The following is a 21,476-nucleotide window of genomic DNA, read 5'->3' on the forward strand; positions in this document are numbered from 1 at the left end:
GATAGAATGGGAGGAGAAGTGACACAGCCCCCCTAGACCAATTCACTCATTGAGTCCTTAGAACTTGGTATGTTACTTTTAATTTAATTTTAAATCAGTAATATTTGGGGTGGGGGGGGGGAAGAAGCTCCGAAGTTGCTTGCTTCTCATTATTTGAAGAGTAATGTGTCGATAAGGTATTAAATAAATAAATAAATAAATAAATAAATAAATAAATAAATAAATAAAATCTTTTGGTTTTTTAACCCTGAGCCAGATCAATGGGATAAGCCTGTATTCAGGAATCTCACTGAATGGCAGAATTCACTCACGTTAGACCTATAAGTAAGCCTTTAATATCGTTTTCAGTTGGAAGAGCTGTAAACGAGGTCTGACTTGCAAATGTGCAGTTGGAAGTATGTTGTTGTTTTTTACATGAAAAACTAGGACAAAAAGCTTTTAAAATCTATTGCATGTTATCATTAAAGCACTTCTTCCTCAGGCAAATGTGGTCGTTTATAAGAGTCTGGGCTCATGTTTGTGATAAACATTAAAAATGATTTGACCAGATGTATAATCGGCAGCAGTGTTCCCTCTAATTTCCGGCGGGGCTCCAGCTGAAACTGGAATGAAATGGCAAGAACATCGGCTGCTGGTGCACAGCCCCAGGGGGAGTCTGCGCGCCCAGCCTACAGGGAATGTTGCTCATCGGTGGTTTAGGTCTCTAGAGGTTGGGAGTTCGATTCCCCACTTGTGCCTCTCGGGAGAAGAGCCAGCCTGGGTAGCCTTGGGCAAGCTGCACACAGTCCCAAGCCTCCCCCTAGAGGAAGGAAGTGGTAATACACCTTCTGAGTATTCTCTATCAGTAAAAACCCTGGAGAGGGTTGCCAATACCATACATCAGAATTGACTTGATGACATATGATAATTGTCATAATTGTCTTAGCTGCCACTTAGATGGGAAATCCCTCAAGGTCTTTCATCTGCTCCTGACAGCCAAAAATACATTTTACTCCCATCTCATGATACGCCAATGCTGTGGCCTCCCTTGACTGTATTAGGTTCAGTCTAGCATTAAGCTGGATTTCAAGCCTTCTTAAAGGAGAAAGAGCATCAGGTTTTAAGAAAATGTGGTTTTAATGGACATATTTACAGTGTAATATCAGTCTGTGCTTGGCATCATGCAGGGAAGTTAACACGTTTTGTTATAAAAAGTGCAATTGAAGGAGAGCATGGGGTTCTCCTGAGAAGCTGGTCTTCCATCCGACAGAAGAGGCAGGACCTCCAGACAAAAATAATCTGCTCCGCACAGCAAAACATGACAGTAACGGGATAGTACAACAGCTGTAAGACTTCATGGGTTCCCAGCGACATCTGCCAGATGGGTTTTGCAGTCACTGCCAGGCAGAAACACAAGTCCACCGTTGGGCCACCACGTGGCTCCATCATTTCAGCCCATGCAACACCGCTTGGCGTTATCAGTTCAGTGTCTCCAGCAGCTGGAGGAAAGAGAGGTCCATGTGGGTCCCTAGTATCACTGAAGCATCTTTCTAGAAGGAGGAGCCTGGAGGTGGCATCCGGGTGGCAAGTCGTCCTCCTTCTCCTCTTTGGTGGCATCCAGCAACTGCTGCATGTAACAAGACGTACCGAGCAGCACGTGGCCCGTGGCTTGCATGGTGAAAAGCGTCCAGCGTAAAGCTTCTCTAGAAAGAGAAAAAGGGAACGAAAGTTGATAGGAATCTAGAAGAAGACAGGATCGTACAAAACTAAAAGTGACGTTTGAGTGAAAAAGTCAGTGAACCTGTCCAGGGCATTATTTTATGTTTCAAGTTGAAACTCATTTGTAAAAAAGGAAGATCGTGGAGATGACACCGTCTTCACAGCTATCTCCCAGGGCTTCAATCAAAAGAGGTGAGAATTGGAGGGGGGGAAAAAGCCCTTTTAGCTATATTTTTCAGCCAGGGGTACAAAGTCCCATCTTGGGACGTTTCAGGGTTATTATCCACCACGGGGCTGATCAGAACTGCCTTTGGAAAATCCAGAACTGTGTCCTTGGAGAGTTTTGTGTCCACAGTGAGTTTTGTTCTGGAATGTTTGTGCGGGGGGAAAGGCCCCAAATTTCAAGCCTGGAGATGTCTCTGGAATATTTGAGGCGGCAAGACAAATGGTTACACCGGCAACCTCCGTTCTCTAGATTTCAGGAATCACCAGGACTCCTGATCCCCTTTCAAGGAAGGTGTGTAACGTATTGAGCAAAATCCTGTTGCGTTAAGTCACACCAGCGTAAAATGAAAGCTGGCGGTCAAGAAATATTTGATTTAAAATAACTGAAAGCTCAAATCACCTTTCAGTTTCTGAGGCTCCCTTTTGCCCGTGGGGAGCCTCGGGAAAAGGAACCCTTTAATAGTTTAAACAAGCAAACACCATTGGAGTGCTGCTAGCAGGATTGGGACCACAAGCCATGGGACTGCTGGATAGTTCAGTGGTTTAGGCCTCTGTCTATAGAGCCAGAGTTTGGGAGTTTGATTCCCCCACGGTGCCTCCTTGACAGAGGCTGGACTGGATGATCTTGAGGGTCCCTTCCATCTCGGCAATTCTAAGATTATTATATATTATCTTTTGGCTATTAAAGAGCCTGTGTCTCACACCCTGAAGGGGGTGGGTGGGATTGGAAGGCTTAAATTAATCTAAATTAAATATTTCTGGTGCAAGGCCTGTTTTACGTTAGCATAACTTGGCACAACAGAGTTTTGTCCTGACGAAGGTGGAATTCTAAAGCAAAGTTCTCTACAGACACAGTTTTATATTTAATTCAACGCCTGCATTGAGGCATGAGGGATGGATTTGGAAATCTCTCCTGCCTTATTTCTTATGACAGGCAATGTTTCGACCTGCATTGCAGAGACACTCAAAATTATCCCACGTTTATCTCCCTCTGGAGGCCACCCCCCATTTGAAGGGGCTAGATTCATTTTTGTGACAGCGATCCCTGGTGCCTACTGCATCATGGATTATGCTGTAACCATAATCTTTTAAATTTCTTTCTTTACAGGATGTGCAAACGGCACTCCCTTTACCCCCAAGCACCTGTGATAGCTGAGGATGATGAAAACACGCCCCGCCAACAGGTTTCTTCAGAGATACATGCAACTGGCAATCAGATCTGCAAAACGAGCCCACCTTCAGTTTTATTTGCAGATCATGAAACACACTAAATGTAAGGCAGAGATAAGAATCACATACTATGACAAGCAGATGTTTGTCATTTGTGAAGGGAGCACCTCTTCTAAATACATGCTAATTGTATTATCTGGTGTGAATCACCATCCCCAGCCATTTCAGAGCAAGTCAGATGCCAACTGTCCGGTGTGCAAAAATACCAATACTTACTTCATTATCCGTTTAGCGCCGTAACACTGCATGTCGTAGGACATGCTATAAGTGCCATAGAGGGTCGCCTTGACATTCAAGCAGCCAATGAAGTCTCGTGGGTTCGTCTTGTAGAGGTCGAAGGTTACACAGGCCACGTCAATCCTGCGTCGGGGCTGGTGGGAGAGCGAGAGCTGGTAGCCTGGATCCTGTTAAAAAAAGGTGAAGCACTCAGAGCTGATAAAAAGTCAGCCAAACGCCACGCACAAAGTTTGGATTTCGCTCCAAATGTACTCTTTGGAGAGAGCTTTAAAGATATTGTGGGCCAGCAAGAAGATACGTATGTGGCTTTCTGGAGCAAGACCCAGCGGCGAGACGATTAAGAAAAGCTGAAGGTGGCAGGAGAAGAGGAAAATCTAACATGAGATGCATTGACTCAATTAAGGAAGCCTCATTTTTCAGTTTGCAAGACCTGAGTTGTGTTATTAATTATAGGATCTTTCAGAGGTCTATATTTCATGAGGTTGGAAGGGACCTGGTAACACATTTTTTAATTTTTATTTTTATTGCATTTATATGCCGCCCATCTAGACATAGTCTACTCTGAGCGGCTCACAACATATACAATAAAAACAATATACACGTAGGTAAAAACAAAGCAATATAAAATATAAATCATAAGTTTACAATTTTAACAATTAATTAATTTAAAGTAAACAGTTCCAAGATGGCATAAATCAAAAGAAAAAAAAATAAGAAATAAGAATCACTTAATTGACTGAAGGGAAGGCCTGCTTGAATAGCTAAGTTTTCAACTGGCTTTTGAAAATGCCCAGCGAGGGTGCCAGCCGAATTTCGGTCGGGAGGGTGTTCCACAGCCGAGGAATTTAAATAATTTAAACATAATTTAAATAAAAAAGGTATTGTCCAATTGTGGGTTTTTTTGGTTTTGTGTGTCTGTGTTTGCTTTGTCTAGCAATTTTGTGGTTACCACTTGTTTTGTTTGTCGTCCGTGATAAGTGGATTCTCTTGGGGGCCATGAAGAAAATTGCCAGGGAATGGAACAGCCAAGTCATGTTTCTGCAACGCTCGGGAAGGGCTGTTGTGATTAAATGCACGTTGTGTCAAATCTCTTGCACATCCTTTCGGAGAAACAAACCAGGAGACTCTGCCTTTCAAAATACAAACGGCTGGAATGCGGAGAGTCGGGGAAAGGCGATTCAGCTCCTGGGATGAAATTTTGCAAATTTAGGTGAAATGTCCCAATGAACCTATAAATGGGCTAAACATGGTAAGCCAATAGGAACGTCTAGGAAAATGGGCATAAGCTTCCATGGGGAACACAGAAACCAGAATGGGGGGAAAAAATAAAATGAAGTGAACACAGAAATGATCTCAATATGAATCTTGAGAGAGAGGCAACGGAACGGGTACAGCTTTCAAAAATCCAGAGGTATTGTGCGCGCAGGGAGGAGCAGCCCTCAAACCTTCAGGCATTGCCCGCCCCATACTAGACTCAACATATGATACTCTTTTTAGGTTTGGCTTGAAGGGATCTTTCGGGGATGAGGCGTCTGTCAATCGATCTAGCAGCAAGCAATAGTTTCCCTGCTGCCTCTGAGTTCAAAGAGAGTCCCATCTCTTGCACAGAGTTCCCCTTGCCCCAGTCAGAGGTCTGTTGGAAGACGTTAGTTGTTTAAAGGCCTGTTGTTGCAAGCAGTCGTGTTTGTTCTTAGTTTGCTGCTATCACCAACTGTAAGTAAATGAAACCTTTTACTCTTTTTTTCCTAATAAGGTCTCTGAGGGCTTGTCCCAGCAGAAGAAGCATGGTGGGTGGGGACCAAGCTTAAGTCCATGGGACTGCGTTCCCAAGGGTCTCTCAAGGGTCCCATACCCTGTGAGTCTGGCCAAGCGGAGCGGCTCCAAGGGAATCTGCATGGCTAAACACGAGAGCAGTATAGAAGGTGACAACGGTTCATTCAGGGCAAATCAATGTAAAAAGAAGCACCGGGGGAAGAAAGCTTTTTTGGCTGAAGAACCAGGAGACACTGTACAAAAGACCAGTGTCTTTCTGGTCTTTCGTACAGTGAAACCAGCCTGGAGGCCACATAACCTCATCCTTTAGACCTCCCACAGCTAATGCTGGAAGATCCAGGATGATATCCAACCACCAGCAGGAAAGGAAGAAGGATCCTAAGAATGTTTGGTGAGGGTGTATTGTTCTTTAGTCATTTAGTTGTGTCCGACTCTTCATGACCCCCATGGACCAGAGCACGCCAGGCCCTCCTGTCTTCCACTGCCTCCCAGAGTTGGGTCAAAGTCATGCTGGTGGCTTCAATGACCCTGTCCAACCATCTCGTCCTCTGTCGTCCCCTTCTCCTCTTGCCTTCACTCTTTCCCAACATCAGCATCTTTTCCAGGGAGTCTTCTCTTCTCATGAGATGGGAAAAGTATTGGAGCCTCAGCTACAGGATCTGTCCTTCAGGGTTGATTTCCTTCAGGATGGATAGGTTTGTTTTCCTTGCAGTCCAGGGGACTCTCAAGAGTCTCCTCCAGCACCACAATTCAAAAGCATCAATTCTTTGGTGGCCAGCCTTCTTTATGGTCCAGCTCTCACTCCCATACATCGCTACTACAAAAACCATAGCTTTGACTATTCGGACTTTTGTTGGCAAGGTGAGGTCTCTGCTTTTTAAGATGCTGTCCAGGTTTGTCATCGCTTTCCTCCCAAGAAGCAGGCGTCTTTTAATTTCATGGCTGCTGTCCCCATCTGCAGTGATCACCAAGCCCAAGAAAGTAAAATCTGTCACTGCCTCCCTATCTTCCCCCTTCTATTTGCCAGGAGGTGATGGGACCCATAATACACACCCACAATTTTGGGTAGGGTGGTGGTTTAATTTTAGGACTACCATTGTCAGAACCCACAGCTCCATCCAGCATCACCACTGGTCTTGCTGGCTGCAGGATTTTGGGTGATGTAGTCCCCTTGCATACCCCCCTCCTGAAATGGGACGTGGCCCGGCTCTGCACACCCAACTTTTAACTAGCAGAAGACCAGCCCCTGGTGATGACCGTTCTGACCTGTTGCAGGCTTAAGGGCTCCACTGCTCACCTTGGCCGGCCGCCACGTCTGTCCTTTGGTTAACACAACCAGCACAGTGCCGTCCTCCAGCGTCTGGAAAAATTCCTCTGTTTCCACACCGGTTCCGTCTTCATCCAGGACCAGAGAGATGTTTCCTACCAAAAGCAGGGCGCTGCGGGCCTGTTGAACACAAAAAAACAGAGGTTTTGTGAGACCCTTCACCGCATCTCCCAGTCTCTCTGCATATGTTCGGGGGGGGGGTAGCCTTGTCAGTGGCACCCCACTTCCTGAAATGTGAAGGCTAATCAAAGACCAGAAATTGGGACCTTGTGAGGCCGTGAGACGGGGCTGGCAAGAGTGGACAAGGGGTAAAATTACTTCCATTGGAGCTTTCCTCTGACAACCTCGCATGCTGCCTGTGGCTTGAATGACTGGGAGGGACCTTTTAATAGGCTGGGGTGGCTGTCAATCTATCCAGCACTAACCAATCATTCCCTCCCACCTCTAAATTCAAAGAGATCCCTCCCTCTCTGTTCCGTGTTCCTTTCCCTCTCTTTCACCTGCTGGAAGCAACTGTTTGTTTTGTTTGCTGTTGATCCGTTTGCAACTGTAAGTAACAAAGCATTTTTATTCTTTCTCCTACAAATGTCAGTAGTATATATACCATGTGACAATACATACAAATATATCGATATAAAAAGGGAGTGAAAAAACCCGACTCAACTGGTCCATGTGATTAGGACCTCAGAGTGAGTTATTGAGACTTAAGTGCCAGTTAATGAGAATCAAGTGAACTATCTGAGGCACCTGTAATCATTCTCCTCTATGCGTCTTTGTTCTGTAGCTCAAAAGAATTTAAGCAGACATTCAAAACTCTGCAACAGCTTCTGATCTAGCAAGTTCTAGAAATGAGCGCAAGGGGGATTTAGATAAACGGGTCAAGGAGCGAAGCAGAAGTCCAAGGGCAGCCGGGATATTTTTTTGGAGGCAAGCGGGTAGCGAAAGGAAGCCAGCCGCGGCTGGGGTGGCTACTGTTCCTGCTGGGATTTCCTGCCACGTGGCATGAAGAACATCACTGCCAGGTGATCGGGGATGACTGCAAGAATCCCTCTAAACGGCATACTGTACATTAAAGAGACTTTATTCAGCCCCATCCTGCCTGGGATAACGCGATGAATTCTCTCTCGCTCTAAATCAAACTTTTTCCTTCTGCAGAGTCACTTGCCCTAAGAACCGTCACCCCACCTGGAGAAGGGGGAACGCACAGCCGTCCCCCGGGATCCAACCGATGGCTCAAGCCCCAGATGGCAGTGAATCCACCCGGCACCCCCAGTCTCTTCCTGTTTGTGAATTGCAGCCTTTTAAAGTCCAAAACCAGGTTCCAAAGCAGAGAGCTTGAAACGCCCCGAAGCCTTTGGGCGGCACAATTTAGGGTGTCTGAGGAGCGAAGATGTCAGAGGAGCGTGTCGGCCTCCAAGGTCTGAGGAAGGTCGGGGGGGGGGAAGGCGGCACTCTTGGAGAGATGGCTTACCTTCTCTTGCAGATCCTCCAGGCTTTCGGCCACAATCCCCTTGCGCAGAGTGCGGTCCCAGTTGCTGACCCGGTAAGGCCGGGTGCGGGGAGCAGGGCTGGCGGACACACACCTGGAAACGAGAAAAGGCCCACACGATAAAAGGAAGCCCCTGGAATCGCATTCTGGCAAGGAATTGAGGATCTGGCCCTCGGGGGGGACACCCCCCCCCGGCAAGGTTGAGTTTCTGGGCGTTTGATTTGGGGCGAGATCCTTTACGGCAGCAAGCAAGTAGACCTCTCCCACGAGATCTTCTCGCTATCTAATTCGATTAGCACATATCTCGATCTGTGGCTACACATACACAAGTATCGCACAGGAGGAGAATTCCATGTGTCTTTTGCTGCCAAAAAACTTGCACCGAGACAAATTTGCTGCAAGATTTTGGCTTTTCCCCTTTTCCTCCCCCTTTAATATTGCCAGCTTTCGGGGGGGGGGATTGGTTTTGTGGAGGGTTTGAAAGAAGGAGTGGAAAGACAAACTAGAAGTGAGCATCGGAGAAAGAAAACGGCCAAATGATATCAGGGGAGACGTTTTAGAGAACACAGCCCCAGCCTCTCCAAGGATGATGGATTTCCCTTCCAATTTTACATTGCTCTGAGATATCCCTATTGCAAAGCACTTTGGGTACCTTGATCTCGAATGGGCAGGCAAGACCCGTTAGCTTTACAAAAGACCTGCTCCTAGTGGGTCTCCAAATGGGTACAGCCGATTTATTGATATGCCTGCATTGGTCTTCCATGTAGGGCAGGGGAAGAGCATCAGCACTGTGAAACTACCCGGACGAGTGCCTGCATCTCAAGAGTTTAGCACGGCACTACTGATTTTATAGCAGATTTACCTAAATTGCACATTCTTTTCTAATTTTAGTATGATGTAGGTAGCGTGTTACTTGATGGAAATATCTAAAATGCTATTTTTAAATAATGTGTCCAAAAAAAGAAAAGAAAATCAAACCAGTGTGTTAAAAATTAAAAAAGAAAATCATTCAAACATATACACACAAAATATTAAATAACCAGTTAAAACAGTACTCAAAGCAGAAGCCTTTAAGCATAAATGCTATTTGCTATTTTCCATTTCTATATAGAAACCTGTCCAGAAGTGAGATATTGAGGGAGATGGCCCATAAGAATGTTTTCATTAGGGAAAACGGGGGGGAAATCATTATATTTGAGGAGAATGGCTCTCGAAAAGCAGATCTTATGCAAGACCATATAAAAAAGCATAGACGTTGAAAGAACCTGCACCAAAATTGGTCTCCTTAAGAGTCATTAAAATTGTGCAGAAACCTAAGATAAGAAAGAGGCGAAAATAAAATTAAAAATAAAAATAAAATAGCTCTTTTTCCTTACTTCGAGAGAGAGCGTGGAGACAGGAGAAACAGGGATTTCTTGGCATAATCCATCCTTCCAAGTGGAGTTTTGCTGAGCTGTAGGGAAGAAAAAAAAAGCTTGTTTGCTTGATTATATTATTTATACAGAGGATCCGATGTGGCTCACAATTAAAACGACACAGTGATCAACAGTTTTTAAAAGACCATTACAAACTGGATTAAAAAAGAAATTTAATATAGATCACAAAACACATTTTGAAAAATGTTTTTAAATTCCTGTTAATAAATAAGAGCATTCCAGAGAACACCCACTTGTGGCTTAAAAGCCAGCCTGAAGAGGAAGGTCTTTGTTTGAGGATATATATATAAAATTTAGACCTCCCATCTGGCCAAACGGTCACTCTGGCGTGGCACACAATACTAAAAACAATAAAGCAACATCACATAACAGATAAAAGCACTGCATACGATATGTTCTATGGGTTAAAATTAAAGCTGGATCAATTAATAAAATAAAATAAAATGCAAAACAAAGGTCAGGACCACCCCTTTGGAGTGACTGTATTAGGGAACCGTCAGGCCATGAGAAAACCGTTCTCGACAGAAAACTTTTCTCCTGCTCAGGTTCCACAAAGGAAGTCTCCTCTATTAATGTTATAATTAGTAGCAGTAATTACATTGGTACTCCACCTTTCCATTAGAAAGGCAACGGGAAACCCCCATGCAACAATAAAAACAAAAACACAAAAAACCCCAGATTGGCCCATAAAATAATTCAAAGCAGATAAAACCATTCAAACCCATGGAATCGACTAAATATATAAACAGTAAGAAACAAGCAGCCCTAAGCCAAGTCAAGCCCGAATTCTCTCTAGAGGCAAAAAAGGATGAAAGTGAGGCGGTCCTACTTCGGGCACATCTTGAGAAAGCAGGATTCTCTGGGAAAGACAAGAATGATGGGAAAGGTGGAAGGCAGCAGGAGAAGAGGAAGACTGAATACGAGATGGACCGACTCCCTCAAGGAAACCACAAGAGTCTAGAAGAGCTGAGCAGGACTGCTGAGGACAGGGCATTTTGGAGATTGCTTATCTATAGGGTCCTCCTCGCCGGCACTTAGCAACAACGACAAAGAACCACAATTGTGAGTTAGACATGACATCCCCTATTAGAGAGAGGTGTTTTTAATTTCCACATCTTTCTTCGTACCAAGGAGAGTGGAAACGGACTACAGCTCTCAAGAGGAGGCATTCATTCGCGGGGTCTGGGAGCCAGGCCATTCCTTTCTCCCTCTCCAATTCAACCGCACCCACCTCTCCGCCCGCCCACCCCTGTCGTGTACGGAATGCGCCTTCCCACCTGGGTCGCTTTGCCCTCGCAGCAGCGGCGTTCCTCTTCTGGGTAATGCCTGGTCTGCCTTTCTGCTCTTGATTTACAGACGCCCTGGACAGGACTTTGAACAGGAAAAGGGAGTGGTTGCCAACCGGACGGGCCCCGTTGCGTCAGGCAGCACGAGGTGTTGAGCCGTTTGGGCTCTTGGGCAATCTGGCCAAAGGAGCCGAGGATTGCGTTCAGGTGACATCAGCGGAAGGAGCAGGTCCGGGTTCCATGGGTGTGTGTGTGAAAGGGAGAGCTTGTGTGTGCGCGCATGCATCAAGAGGCACCAAAAGGACATCTAGTCTAACCCTCGCCCCTTATTCCCATGGTTGGCTGTTCAACAGGACTACACGACCGGGTGGGGCATAGAAAGTTGCTTCTAAAAAAGTAATTCGTTAAGCCAGTCCGTATTGCCAGTCCGTGATTATAAAATAATTTGGAACAATCACAGCCTCTCACCCAGGTCTACCTTGCAGGGTTGTTTCCATGATCACACAGCAAGACAGAGGGTTATCGTGAGTATTGCCCGGAGCTCCCTGAAGGACATCCGGAATATCAATTCAATTAATGATAAATAAAATAATAAGTATTGTTTTTCTTTTCTTAAAAAAATAACACTTTCCTGGTTCTCAAAAGCAACTAAAGTAGTTACTTTTAGTTACTTTTTAGTAAACATGAAAATACTGCAACCTGCGGAGCTGTGGTAAACATAAATGTTCTCCCCCTGGCTGCTGTGCCATCTGTCTGCCCAACACCCAGAACAGACAATATAGACCATCACTTGAACCATTGAAACAATTCATACTCTTGAGCCTGCAATCCTGTGTGTGGTTACGAGGGAGTAAGCCCTTTGTACACTTCTTCAATGAGATATTTATTTGTTGCAGAGTTTTGAGTTTCTCATAGAATGACCTTTTTGCTATGCAGTAGAAGTACAGAGATTCACAGAGGAGAATAGCTAAAAGTTCCCTAGATGGTCCACCCCTTTTCTTATTAACTGCCACTTAAGGTTTCCATAATGCACTCATAGACATGTGTAGGAGAAAGAATAAAGACCTTTTTAAAAAAACTTATAACTGCTAGAAAAAAATACAGATGTGTCTTTGCCGCTTTCTTTACTGCACGCCTACTTAACCAACCAAACAGATCAACAGCAAACAAACAACGGCCGCCAATTTCTGAAAGAGAAGGAAAGAGCACGCAGCGGAGAGGCGGGACTCTCTTTGAATCGGAGGGCAGGAAGGAATGATTAATTAGCGCTCGATAGATAAAGAGTCACTTCAAACCATAGACAGCATGCAAGGTGGCAAACAAAACCCCAACGTTATTAAGCGTTACTCTTGCTGGATTACTAGAGTCAAGCAGAACCACTCACTGCTGCATTTCCTCCCAGACGGCTGCATTCCTTCACTCTCGAGGGATGACCATGAACTATGTCCTCCTCAGCTTTAACCCAATGCTATCACACCCAGACACATTTCCTCACATGCTCAGGCTAATAATTTCTGAAGCAACCAACACCGGCCACCCATGGTTTCCTAACACTGGAAAAGATTCTTGAATGGGGTCAGGGTGCCCCAGGGATGTTACAAGCGCCCAGCCTGCAGAATGAGACATGAATGGCTTCTCCACTCTTTTGCAAAGCATGCACCTAAGTTGCTAGTCCTCAACACAGTTAACAGCCAACACATTTGATGGGCTTTCTGGGTTGCTTCGATATAAAATGTGTCGGAGTTTTATTTGCAACCTCGCATGCTGCCTGTGGCTTCAGTGGCTGGGAGGGACGTTTCTGCACTGGGACGACTGTCAGTTTATCCAGCACTAGCCAATTATTCCTTCCCGCCCCTGAATTCAAAGAGAGCCCGGCTTCTCTGCTCTGTGTCTCTTTCCCTCTCTTTATGCTGTAGCTGGTTGTTCGTTTGCTGTTGATCTGCTCACAGCTGTAAGCAATGAAATATTTTTTCTTTCTTTCTCCTATAAATGTTTCAAAGTGAGCTATTGGGGCCGTAAGAGTCAATTAATGAGAAAGGGGTGGACTAGGAACTTTTAGCTATTCTCCTCTGCAAGTTGATTTCTACTGCCTAGAGAAAAAGAGGTTTACCAGAAATTCAGAAACTCTTATGCTGCTGTTTAAGAAATGTAAAGTTTGCCACATTCTCCTTATAATGCTAGAAAGCGAGATTGTTGACCCTCCGAGGCCAGGAATTACAAGATGACGCCCAACGCATTGCTTCCAAGATGCAGACTGTAAGACCCAAACCAGTTCACTTAGTTAAAAAGGATTTTGTCTGAAATGAGGACAGACTTTCTCCATCATCTAAAAGGTGGAATCTATAATGCCTCAATCTTATACTTACTGATCCCCCTATCATATCGTACTGCGATCATCCAATGATTAATTTTTGTATTGGTTAGCTACATCGTCTATATACCACTCCATAGCCCCTGGCAAAAAAGGGGGGGTAAATAAATGCTTAAAAATACATGGAGAATTGAGTCTAAGGGGAAATGCAAAGCCAGTTATGAGATGCTCACGGTGAACAACAAGGGAGACGGCAGCAGAAAAGAAAAAGCAAGAAAAGGCACTTTGATTCATCCAGCATTTAGCTGGATTTTAGAGGGAAGGGGGTCTTCCCCCACCTTGAGCTGTTTTAAATAATACTTTAAGCCTGCTTTATGTTTCTGTCGGTTTTCTTTATTTTTAATTCTTGTTCGCCTTCTTCAGTGGAAGGATTTTTCTCTCTAGATATATATTTTTGGCAGAAAGATGAGACCTCGCACACGGAGCTGATCCCAGACTTTAGCTGCCGGGAGCAAAGTCCGAGGTGCCACCTCCTCCTCCCTCTCCCTGCAAAGCTGGCTCATCGGCAGCTGACCTTTGCACCCTGGTGACATCACACTATCCTCCAGATGTGTGTCAACGTGACAGGGTTGGGGATATTGGAGACCACGCTGAATGTTGCAGCTCCTCCCAATGGATTTCTGGTTTTTTTGGATGCTACGTGGGTTGGGGACGCATTTCGAACTCTCCTCTGTCATTCAGGGGAGAGCAAAGACTTTTAAGTCCCTTCTCAAACAAAGCATTTGGGGAGGGGGGTTTGCAAGATGCAGCCCCGGCAAGTTACAGCGATCATCCCATGGCTATAAGGGTCTGGTGCAGACATGAAAGGGTCACAGGTCAAAGGGGAATCAACTGGAGGGTTACCACGTCTGTGGCTTCTGTCCGTCGGTCGCACGTTGCCCCAAATTCATCCGGCCAGGTATAAATGCAGCTGGCTGGATAGCACAGTGGTTTAAGCCGGAGGTTTGGAATTCGAATTCTCACCGGGGAAAAGAGCCAGCCTGGGTGGCCTTGGGCAAGCTGCAGAAAAGAAAGGATTGGCAAAACTGCCTGGAAATCTCTGAAAAGGGTCGCCCTAAGTAAGAATTGACTTGACAGCACATGAGGATGATGATTTGATCTGGCTCATTTGTTCCTTCCTGCTTGGCTCAAGGGAATCTGTGACAAGCTGCTCCGGAGTGGGACCCAGATATATATTTGCATTTTCCTCCATGACAACCCACCCTTAAGAGCAATCGGCCTCAGGCTGTTGAAAGCAGTCGTGGTTGCTGGTTTGCTGTTTCATCTGTTCAATTGTAAGTAATGAAACTTTTGATTATTTTTTACTCCTGTCTCCGAATGAGTTATTGAGACTGTAAGTGCCAGTTGATGGGAAAAAACTGGCCACATACTGAAAAACTCTTAGGGTCATGCTAAGTTGAAGGTGACTTGACAAGCTATGATAGTTATAATCATGGGACAGGGGAAAAAATGATTTGTTTCGAATATGGTGCTGAAGGAGAGCTTTGTGGATGCCCCGGACTGCTAGAAAGACAAAAAGTGGGGTCCTAGGGCAAATCAAGCCTGAAATTTCTCTATTAGCAAAAATGCTGAAAGCGAGGCTGTCCTACTTTTGGGCACATCCTGAGAAGGCGGGATTCTCTGGAAAAGACAATAATGCTGGGAAAGTTGGAAAGCAGCAGGAAAAGAGGAAGACCCAATACAAGATGGACTGACTCCAGCAAGGAAACCACAGGCTTGGTTTTGCAAGAGCTAGACAGGGTTTTTTGGAGAAGGCTCATTCATAGGATGTCGGTAAGTTGGAGGTGACTTCCATGGCACATAACAACAACAACAACAACAACAACAATTATAAATCCCATACATCACGATTCTCAACTAGAGGCCTTCCAGAGGTGACTGCCTACCAGCTGGGGATTGTGGTAGTTGTAATCCATCATCACCAGAGGCCCCAGAGGAGGAGGGGGGAAAGGCTAGTCCTAGTGCCTATCTAAGACATATTTCGACCTGCCAGAGGACCTGACGGCATCTTTGCCCACCAAAACCAAGGGGCAGAGCATCGAAAGCCACCCACGTTATTGGAGAGATACCCAGCAGACCCAAGGAATTTTGATGCCTGAGGCAGAGCAGCAAATCATTCACCCTAACTCTCCCCTATCAGGGCATGTCTTTAAAGCCACCCAGCAGGTTTGGCCACCCGAGGCTAAAACTCTGGCAGACGCCTCGGCCCACCATGACATGAAAACAGAGCAACACAGCCTAGGGAAAAAACGCTTGGGTGTAGCCTTCCTGGAGGGCCCCATCGCCTCGTGCTCATTCCCCCCACAGGCTGGTAGGTCTTGGGGGAAAATCCTTCTCTTGCTGAGCCACCCTAAAAGGGACATCCAGTGAAGGCTTTTGAGAAAGGGCCTTTGCCGTGGTGGCTCCCTGCCGGTGGAACTCCCTTCCACTGGAAGCGAGGCTGCCCCCCCCCCCCTGTGCTGTGCTTTCACCAGAAGCCAAAGACCGATTCATTCAGGGTGGCTTTTGGCAACTGGCTGGTGGCTACAGAAGAGACGACCCTTTTTCCAGTCGTGTTTTTAACAGTTTTTACTCAGCAGCTGTTTTAGTTTGAAAAGAAGGGCAGCTGCTTTTTCATACCACTGTTTATTGTGTTTTTTTTGGTTGCATTCCCCTTTAAAATATTTTGTAAGCCGCCTTGCGCTCCTGTAAACCAAACCAAACCACAGCAAAAAACATTAAATAGTGCACATTTTCCAGCCCTTTCATGACACCCCAAACCCATCTAAGCAAACGGGCGAGGAATCAGCAAACCCACTGGGTCCCCTTGAGCAGGGCTGGCCTCCATCCTCCATCGGGTCCCTTCCAGCTCTGCCGTTCTTAAGAATTAACCCAGATTCGCCAGATGGCCATTCGTTTTAGCCTGACTTACCTGCCCGCCTTGCTGTTTCCGGAGGCTCCTCCGTGGATGGGGTTGCAACCAGCTAGAAAGACCAAGTGTGCTGGGGTTTTTTTAATGCCTGGACACACCTCTATGAAGCCAACCCCCTGTCCCAGGCCAAGAGGGTGGGATCTCTGTGCAAGGCCAGCTGGATTAGCTCAAAGAGGAAATGATTAGCCGGCGTTGATCCCTGTTGCTAAAGAGGCAGGCAAGACTCTACGCTCAGCGGAGAAGAGCTGTCAACCCTCTGGACCGTTTGCACATTTGCCCGGTGGCCGATAGCTTTTGAACCTGCAAGATAGGAAAGGAACCGTTGCACCTTTAAGCCATAAATCCACTTCTTAATTTTTTTTTTTTAAAAAAAGGGAATTCAAAGATTCTGTGCCAGCCTTGTATCTGATCCCTCAAGGACAGCTTTCTCCCCACCTGATGCCCACCAGGTGTGTTGCTTTATCCCATCCTCCCCAGGCAGCACAATTATAGGGTCTGCTGACTGGGGATGTTGGGTAGTGTAGTCCCAACACCCTGGGAGCGGGCAACTTGGTCTAACTGACTAATCTTCTCATCTATAACCACCGAGACGTAAATCTCATGGGAGCTGATGGTTGGCGTCCGAATCCCTATTTAGACCTTCCCGGAGCAGAGGAGATCCATCAGATTGTGTGTGGATGATGGGATTGCCTGCCCTGTCAACCGTGAAGCGCTGGGGAAGCGCCATGATGCTCTGAGAACGCCACTCAAAGGACAGCCAAGTAAGCCACTGAAAAGAACTCAGTTGCACAGAATTATTAAGGCTGGCTGGATAGCTCAGTGGTTTAAGTATCTGACTGTGGAATCAGAGGTTGGGAATTTAATTCCCCCCCCCCCCGGGCCTCCCTAGGGGGTAAAAAGCCCTGCTATGTAGTTCCAGGTCACCTCCAGAAAAAGGGAATGGGAAGTCATTTCTGAATCTTCTCTGTATTTTGAAGTGGGGGCAGCACACAATACATACAATCATCATCATTAAGTTTTGTTATTTTTAGAGGAACTTATATCCAGGAAAGCACGGTGTAGCATAGTGAGCAGAATGTCAGAGTAGGGCTCAGGTGATGTGGATTCAAATTCCTGCTCAGTCATGCAAACTCACTGGGTGGTGACAATGAGAAACCGCTCCTTAAATATCTCATATTCTTTGAAAACTCTGTTATGTTCACCTTTAGTCAAAAGCAGCATGATGACACATAACAGGTGTGCAAGCATACTGAAAGTTTCAGCCTTTTCCTGTTTTCTCAGCAGAGAAGCTTTCCGGATCTACTGATTCATACTGTATCTTAAAATGTGTATTGAATTATATTTTAAATTACACCCTTCACAAGATATGAAAGTTGCTATTCTGGAGAAGGAGAACTACAGAACAAGAATCCAGAGAGAAACAGCTGAGATAAAATATATACACATGTTGGACACCCATCTCAATGGATTAAATATTAGCCAAGGTTTCTTATGTCAATGCCAAATGTAATAATTACGTTGTTATCTACTGCAATTTTCTTTCCCAACTAAACAGACCTACCTTTTCAGAACAAGGCTCAAAGGTAATGTCATTCTCTACATTACCACACGTTGTTCCTCTGTTGTTTCCTTTAACATTGTTGCAGCTTCAAAAACCAGGTTTTAAAAGAACTGAACACCAAACAGAGGTCATAAATCATGACTAGGCGTAAAAATGCAACCAAACACTTTATCTCAGAGCCTTACATGAATGCTTTACTCTTTGTATTCTGACGTTTATGTCTGATGAAGTGGACACGTTCCAAGAAAGCTTGCATTAAAATACAGCACTTTTTCTTTAAGATGCCACCATATCTTCTTTGTTTGGCTTTTTGTTTTGTTTTGTTTCTTGTTGAAAATTTGAAAACACCCTCCGAATGTTCGGTGGACTGTAACTCTTATTGGCTACAGCCAGCAAAGAGGCTGGTAAAACCTCTTTCTCCAGGGAGCAGGAGAAACTTTCGAAACTTTTGAAACTTGGGCATACTTTCTTTCTTCATATCAGAGGGGGGACGGACGGTGTGCTAAAACCTCTTCAATGTTTAATGAGGGGTCGGCAACTACGGCCTTCCAGGCTTTGAAGTCCAATTCCCATCCGCTCTACGAACTAGGGCTGAAAATCCAGCAGTCTCTGGAGGATCCCACATCCGTGGGCTTGGTGGAGAGGCGGAAAGAGGACCCCTTTGGAAAGGGCAGCTTTCCCCGGTTTCTGGGAAACTGTATCCGCCTTCTGCTGTCATTTCTCTCTTTTTTGGGTGCACCTTTAACTACAGAGGCACCGGCATGCATTTTCATAATTCTCTCCGCCGGCTCTCTGTCTTTGTCCTGTCAGCCCCAATGACGGCGATTCGTGCCTGGTGTTCAAATAACTCCAGCTTCCCCGACAGGTGAGCATCCCTAACCTTGAATACTGCCTGTGGCGTGAGACACCATCTCTTGCCTCCCCTCCATCAGGAGAACTGCTGGATAGCTCAGTGGGTTAGGCACCTGGCTGCAGAGCCAGAGGTGATGAGTTCGATCCCCCCACTGGGCTTCCTTGAGAGGGACTGGACCCCATGATTCAGAGGGTCCCTTTCAGCTCTGCCGTTCACAAGTTATTATTACATTAAGGGGGGGGGGATCCATCGGGTAGCTCTAAGCCAGAAACCGTAGCCTGAGATGAACCCTTCCTCTTGCTGTCACGTCCTTACATGAAGGAGAACAGCAATAAATTCATCAATGTCTAATTTGAACAAGCTATTTCACCAACATACTAGATGGGAGAATGAGCCACGGAGAGATATTGCTTTTGCCAATAAAGCATGTGTGTAGGTAGAGTTGCTTTCCGTTCTGTTGATTATTTCCCTTGAGATGATGTGGATGCTAAACAGGGCTTTATTCCCCCCTAAAAAAATGTTGGCTTGGTCCACAGTCTCTGGAGAGGGCAGTGGGCAGAGTCTTTGGGGATTGCTTTGAAACATCAGTTATGCAGATGTAACTGGCGCGATAGCTCAGCGGTTGAGGTCTCTGGCTGTGGAGCCAGAGGTTGGGAGTTCGAATTCCCCACTTGTGCCTCTTGGGAGAAGAGCCAGCCTGGGTAGCCTTGGGCAAGCGGCACAGTCCCAGGGCTCCCCCTAGAGGCAGGAAATGGGAAACAACTTTTGATCGTCCTGAAATCTAGAAAACCCCGGAAAGGGTTGCCATAAGTCAGTGTTGATGGCATACTATTCTTATTTTTATTCTGGCGTACCATGTATTATTCTATCCCTATTAGGCCATAAATCTTTTTGTGAGATCTATTTCTCAGGATGGCTGTCCTGCAAAAGTGTGAAGAAGGAAATCGGGCGTGCGTTTGGAGGTCATTTGACGTCAAGTCAAGTCAGAGACAAAACCAACCAACCGAGACACCCATAAATGAATAACCCTGGTGGACATCTCTCTTGCAGCTTCATGTGGAATTCTTTGTAGAGGGTGGCTGCCTATTTCAAAATGAATATTTCTATACAAAGTGGAGCCTGTGAGGTTTATTTGTGGACCGCGTCTCCCAGAATTCCATGGACAAAACGGTCAGTGTGTTCCCTCCCACATGCCGGCTGGGTGATTCTGAGAGGTGTCGTTTTCAAAAGTAACTTTACCAAGTTCTCTTAGAGCTAGGAAAAGAATGGGGGGAAAGATGATGAGGGAGGGGAAGAATACCTCGCTTTATTTTACAGTATTTGTTTAATTTTAAGCCTCCCTGTCTTCTTAAAAAAGTACCTAAGGTGGCTTACAACAATTAAAATACAGTGTTTTAGTAACAGTGAGCATGCGATACTAAAAGAATCAATGAATACAATTAAAATAACTAAGCAACACTAGGACGCATTCAATACCGTCAAGTACAACAAACCCTTTGGGGCTCATTAAATGATATGATGTGAAATGAATTAAATGCATGAAACTTCAGCGGGTCCAAAAAGCAGCAGCAGGATTGCTAACTGGGGTGGTTACTGGGATCCCATCACTCCCCCTATTACAGCAACTTTGCTGGCTGTTGATCCGTTCTAACTTAGATCCATCACACCCGGGCCTCTTTCAATTGTTACCATCTGGTAGGCGGTATAGGATAATTAAAACAGAGACAAATAGGCCGAAAAAGTTTCTATCCCAGAGCAGCAGATATATTGAACTCCACTGTACAGTGCAATATTAATTGTGCGGTGCGATGGGAAATTGAGTGGGAAGGATATGGATGTGAATGAGAGAGATGTGTTTCATGTGTATCATGATGTGTACTGGAGATGGCATTAATTTTTGTAATGCAAAATGTAATTTTGTAATTCATTTCTCCACCACGTTTTGTAATTAATTTCTCCACATTTTGTAATGCAAAACGTAATTGTATAATTCATTTCTCCATCACATTTTGTCATTCGTTTCTCCACAGTTTGTAATGCCACTGCTCAGATCAGAAAGGTAAGTCTGTGTACATTGAATTGAATTGAGTTTATGGCCGTTGTACTTCCGTACAGCAACAGTAAAGTAAATTCCACTGAATTCAATTCAGTGTACACAGACTTACCTTTCTGATTTGAGAGGTTGCATTAGAAAATGTGGAGAAGCGTGAAAACTGATAATGTGTATCTGGCCACAGCTTTTGATGGATTTGAAAGGGGATTTAGACAAGTGCAGAGGGATCTCTACATGCGTGACAGCATTGAAAACATCCCTTTTGGGACTCCGAGACCCATTACTCCCAGCAATCATAGCCACTAGGCATATTGGCTGCAGGATTCTGGCAGTCTAATCAAGGGTTCAGCTTTTCCAAGCTGTGTCCTTCTGGTAACACTGCAGGCTAAAGTAACTCTAAAAATATGGGCTTCCCATAGATTTCAGAGCCAAAAACGTATCATGCAAAAGACACGAGAATTCAAAACTTCAAGGCTAGGAAGGAGGGGAAACTGTCAGGTGTACTTCCTCCCAAATTTGCGTTCTGTAACTTTACATCCTTGCCATCGGATCTGTGAAGAACTTTGAGACTTGCCATGTTTTTTTTTTTTTAAATCAAATGAAATTCTGACATGTCCTTAAGGAAAAGCTTATAGAAGTAGCAGGCAGCTCCCTGAGCCCCGAGAAGTCATAGCTATCTTTCACACCTTGCAAAAGTTTGGTCGTACTATTTTTTAATGTGCTGTCAAATCAGGGGGTCTCAGCTGGGGCTGTCAAGGTAAGTGAGATATTTAGGGAGTGGTCTTCCCGGTTTTACTCCCGCCAACCATGCCATTCGAAAGCATGTAAAAAATGTGAGTCAATAAATAGGGACCACCTCGGTGGGAAGGTCACGGCGTTCCGTGTTTAGTCGCGCTGGCCACGTGACCACGGAAATGGTCTATGGAAAAAACGCTGGCTCTACGGCTTGGAGACGGGGATGAGCACCGTGCCCTAGAGTCGGACACGACTGGACTAAATGTCAAGGGGAACCTTTGCCTTTTAATG

The 21,476-nt window shown here is 45.4% G+C and overlaps 1 protein-coding gene across 2 annotated transcripts; it reads right to left on the reverse strand.

Moving 5' to 3' along the window:
- Positions 1-1,097: 1,097 nt before the first annotated feature.
- CIDEC (cell death inducing DFFA like effector c) lies at positions 1,098-16,135 on the reverse strand. Of its 2 annotated transcripts, none has more exons than XM_072983272.2 (6): positions 15,984-16,135; positions 9,356-9,432; positions 7,962-8,073; positions 6,461-6,610; positions 3,370-3,557; positions 1,098-1,682 (listed from the first exon to the last, which is right to left on the reverse strand). In XM_072983272.2, exons 2-6 carry the CDS (start codon positions 9,406-9,408, stop codon positions 1,514-1,516), a joined length of 672 nt encoding a protein of 223 aa, XP_072839373.2. In that variant the 5' UTR covers positions 9,409-9,432; positions 15,984-16,135; the 3' UTR covers positions 1,098-1,513. The 2 variants fall into 2 exon arrangements, with proteins under 2 accessions (XP_072839373.2, XP_020656437.3); XM_020800778.3 differs by lacking the exon at positions 15,984-16,135 and adding an exon at positions 10,693-10,781.
- Between the last annotated feature and the right edge of the window lie 5,341 nt (positions 16,136-21,476).

Source organism: Pogona vitticeps, chromosome 14 (assembly GCF_051106095.1).
Source record: "Pogona vitticeps strain Pit_001003342236 chromosome 14, PviZW2.1, whole genome shotgun sequence".
NCBI lineage: Eukaryota > Metazoa > Chordata > Lepidosauria > Squamata > Agamidae > Pogona > Pogona vitticeps.

Bases quoted from the DNA above. Each gene is read 5' to 3' on its own strand.
- CIDEC (XM_072983272.2), bottom strand. From the start codon at position 9,408: ATGGATTATGCCAAGAAATCCCTGTTTCTCCTGTCTCCACGCTCTCTC. The intron at 8,074-9,355 runs GTAAGGAAAAAG...TCTCGTTTCCAG, and splicing joins TCTCCACGCTCTCTCTCGAA to GTGTGTGTCCGCCAGCCCTG. The intron at 1,683-3,369 runs GTAAGTATTGGT...TTCTCTTTCTAG, and splicing joins GGCGCTAAACGGATAATGAA to AGAAGCTTTACGCTGGACGC.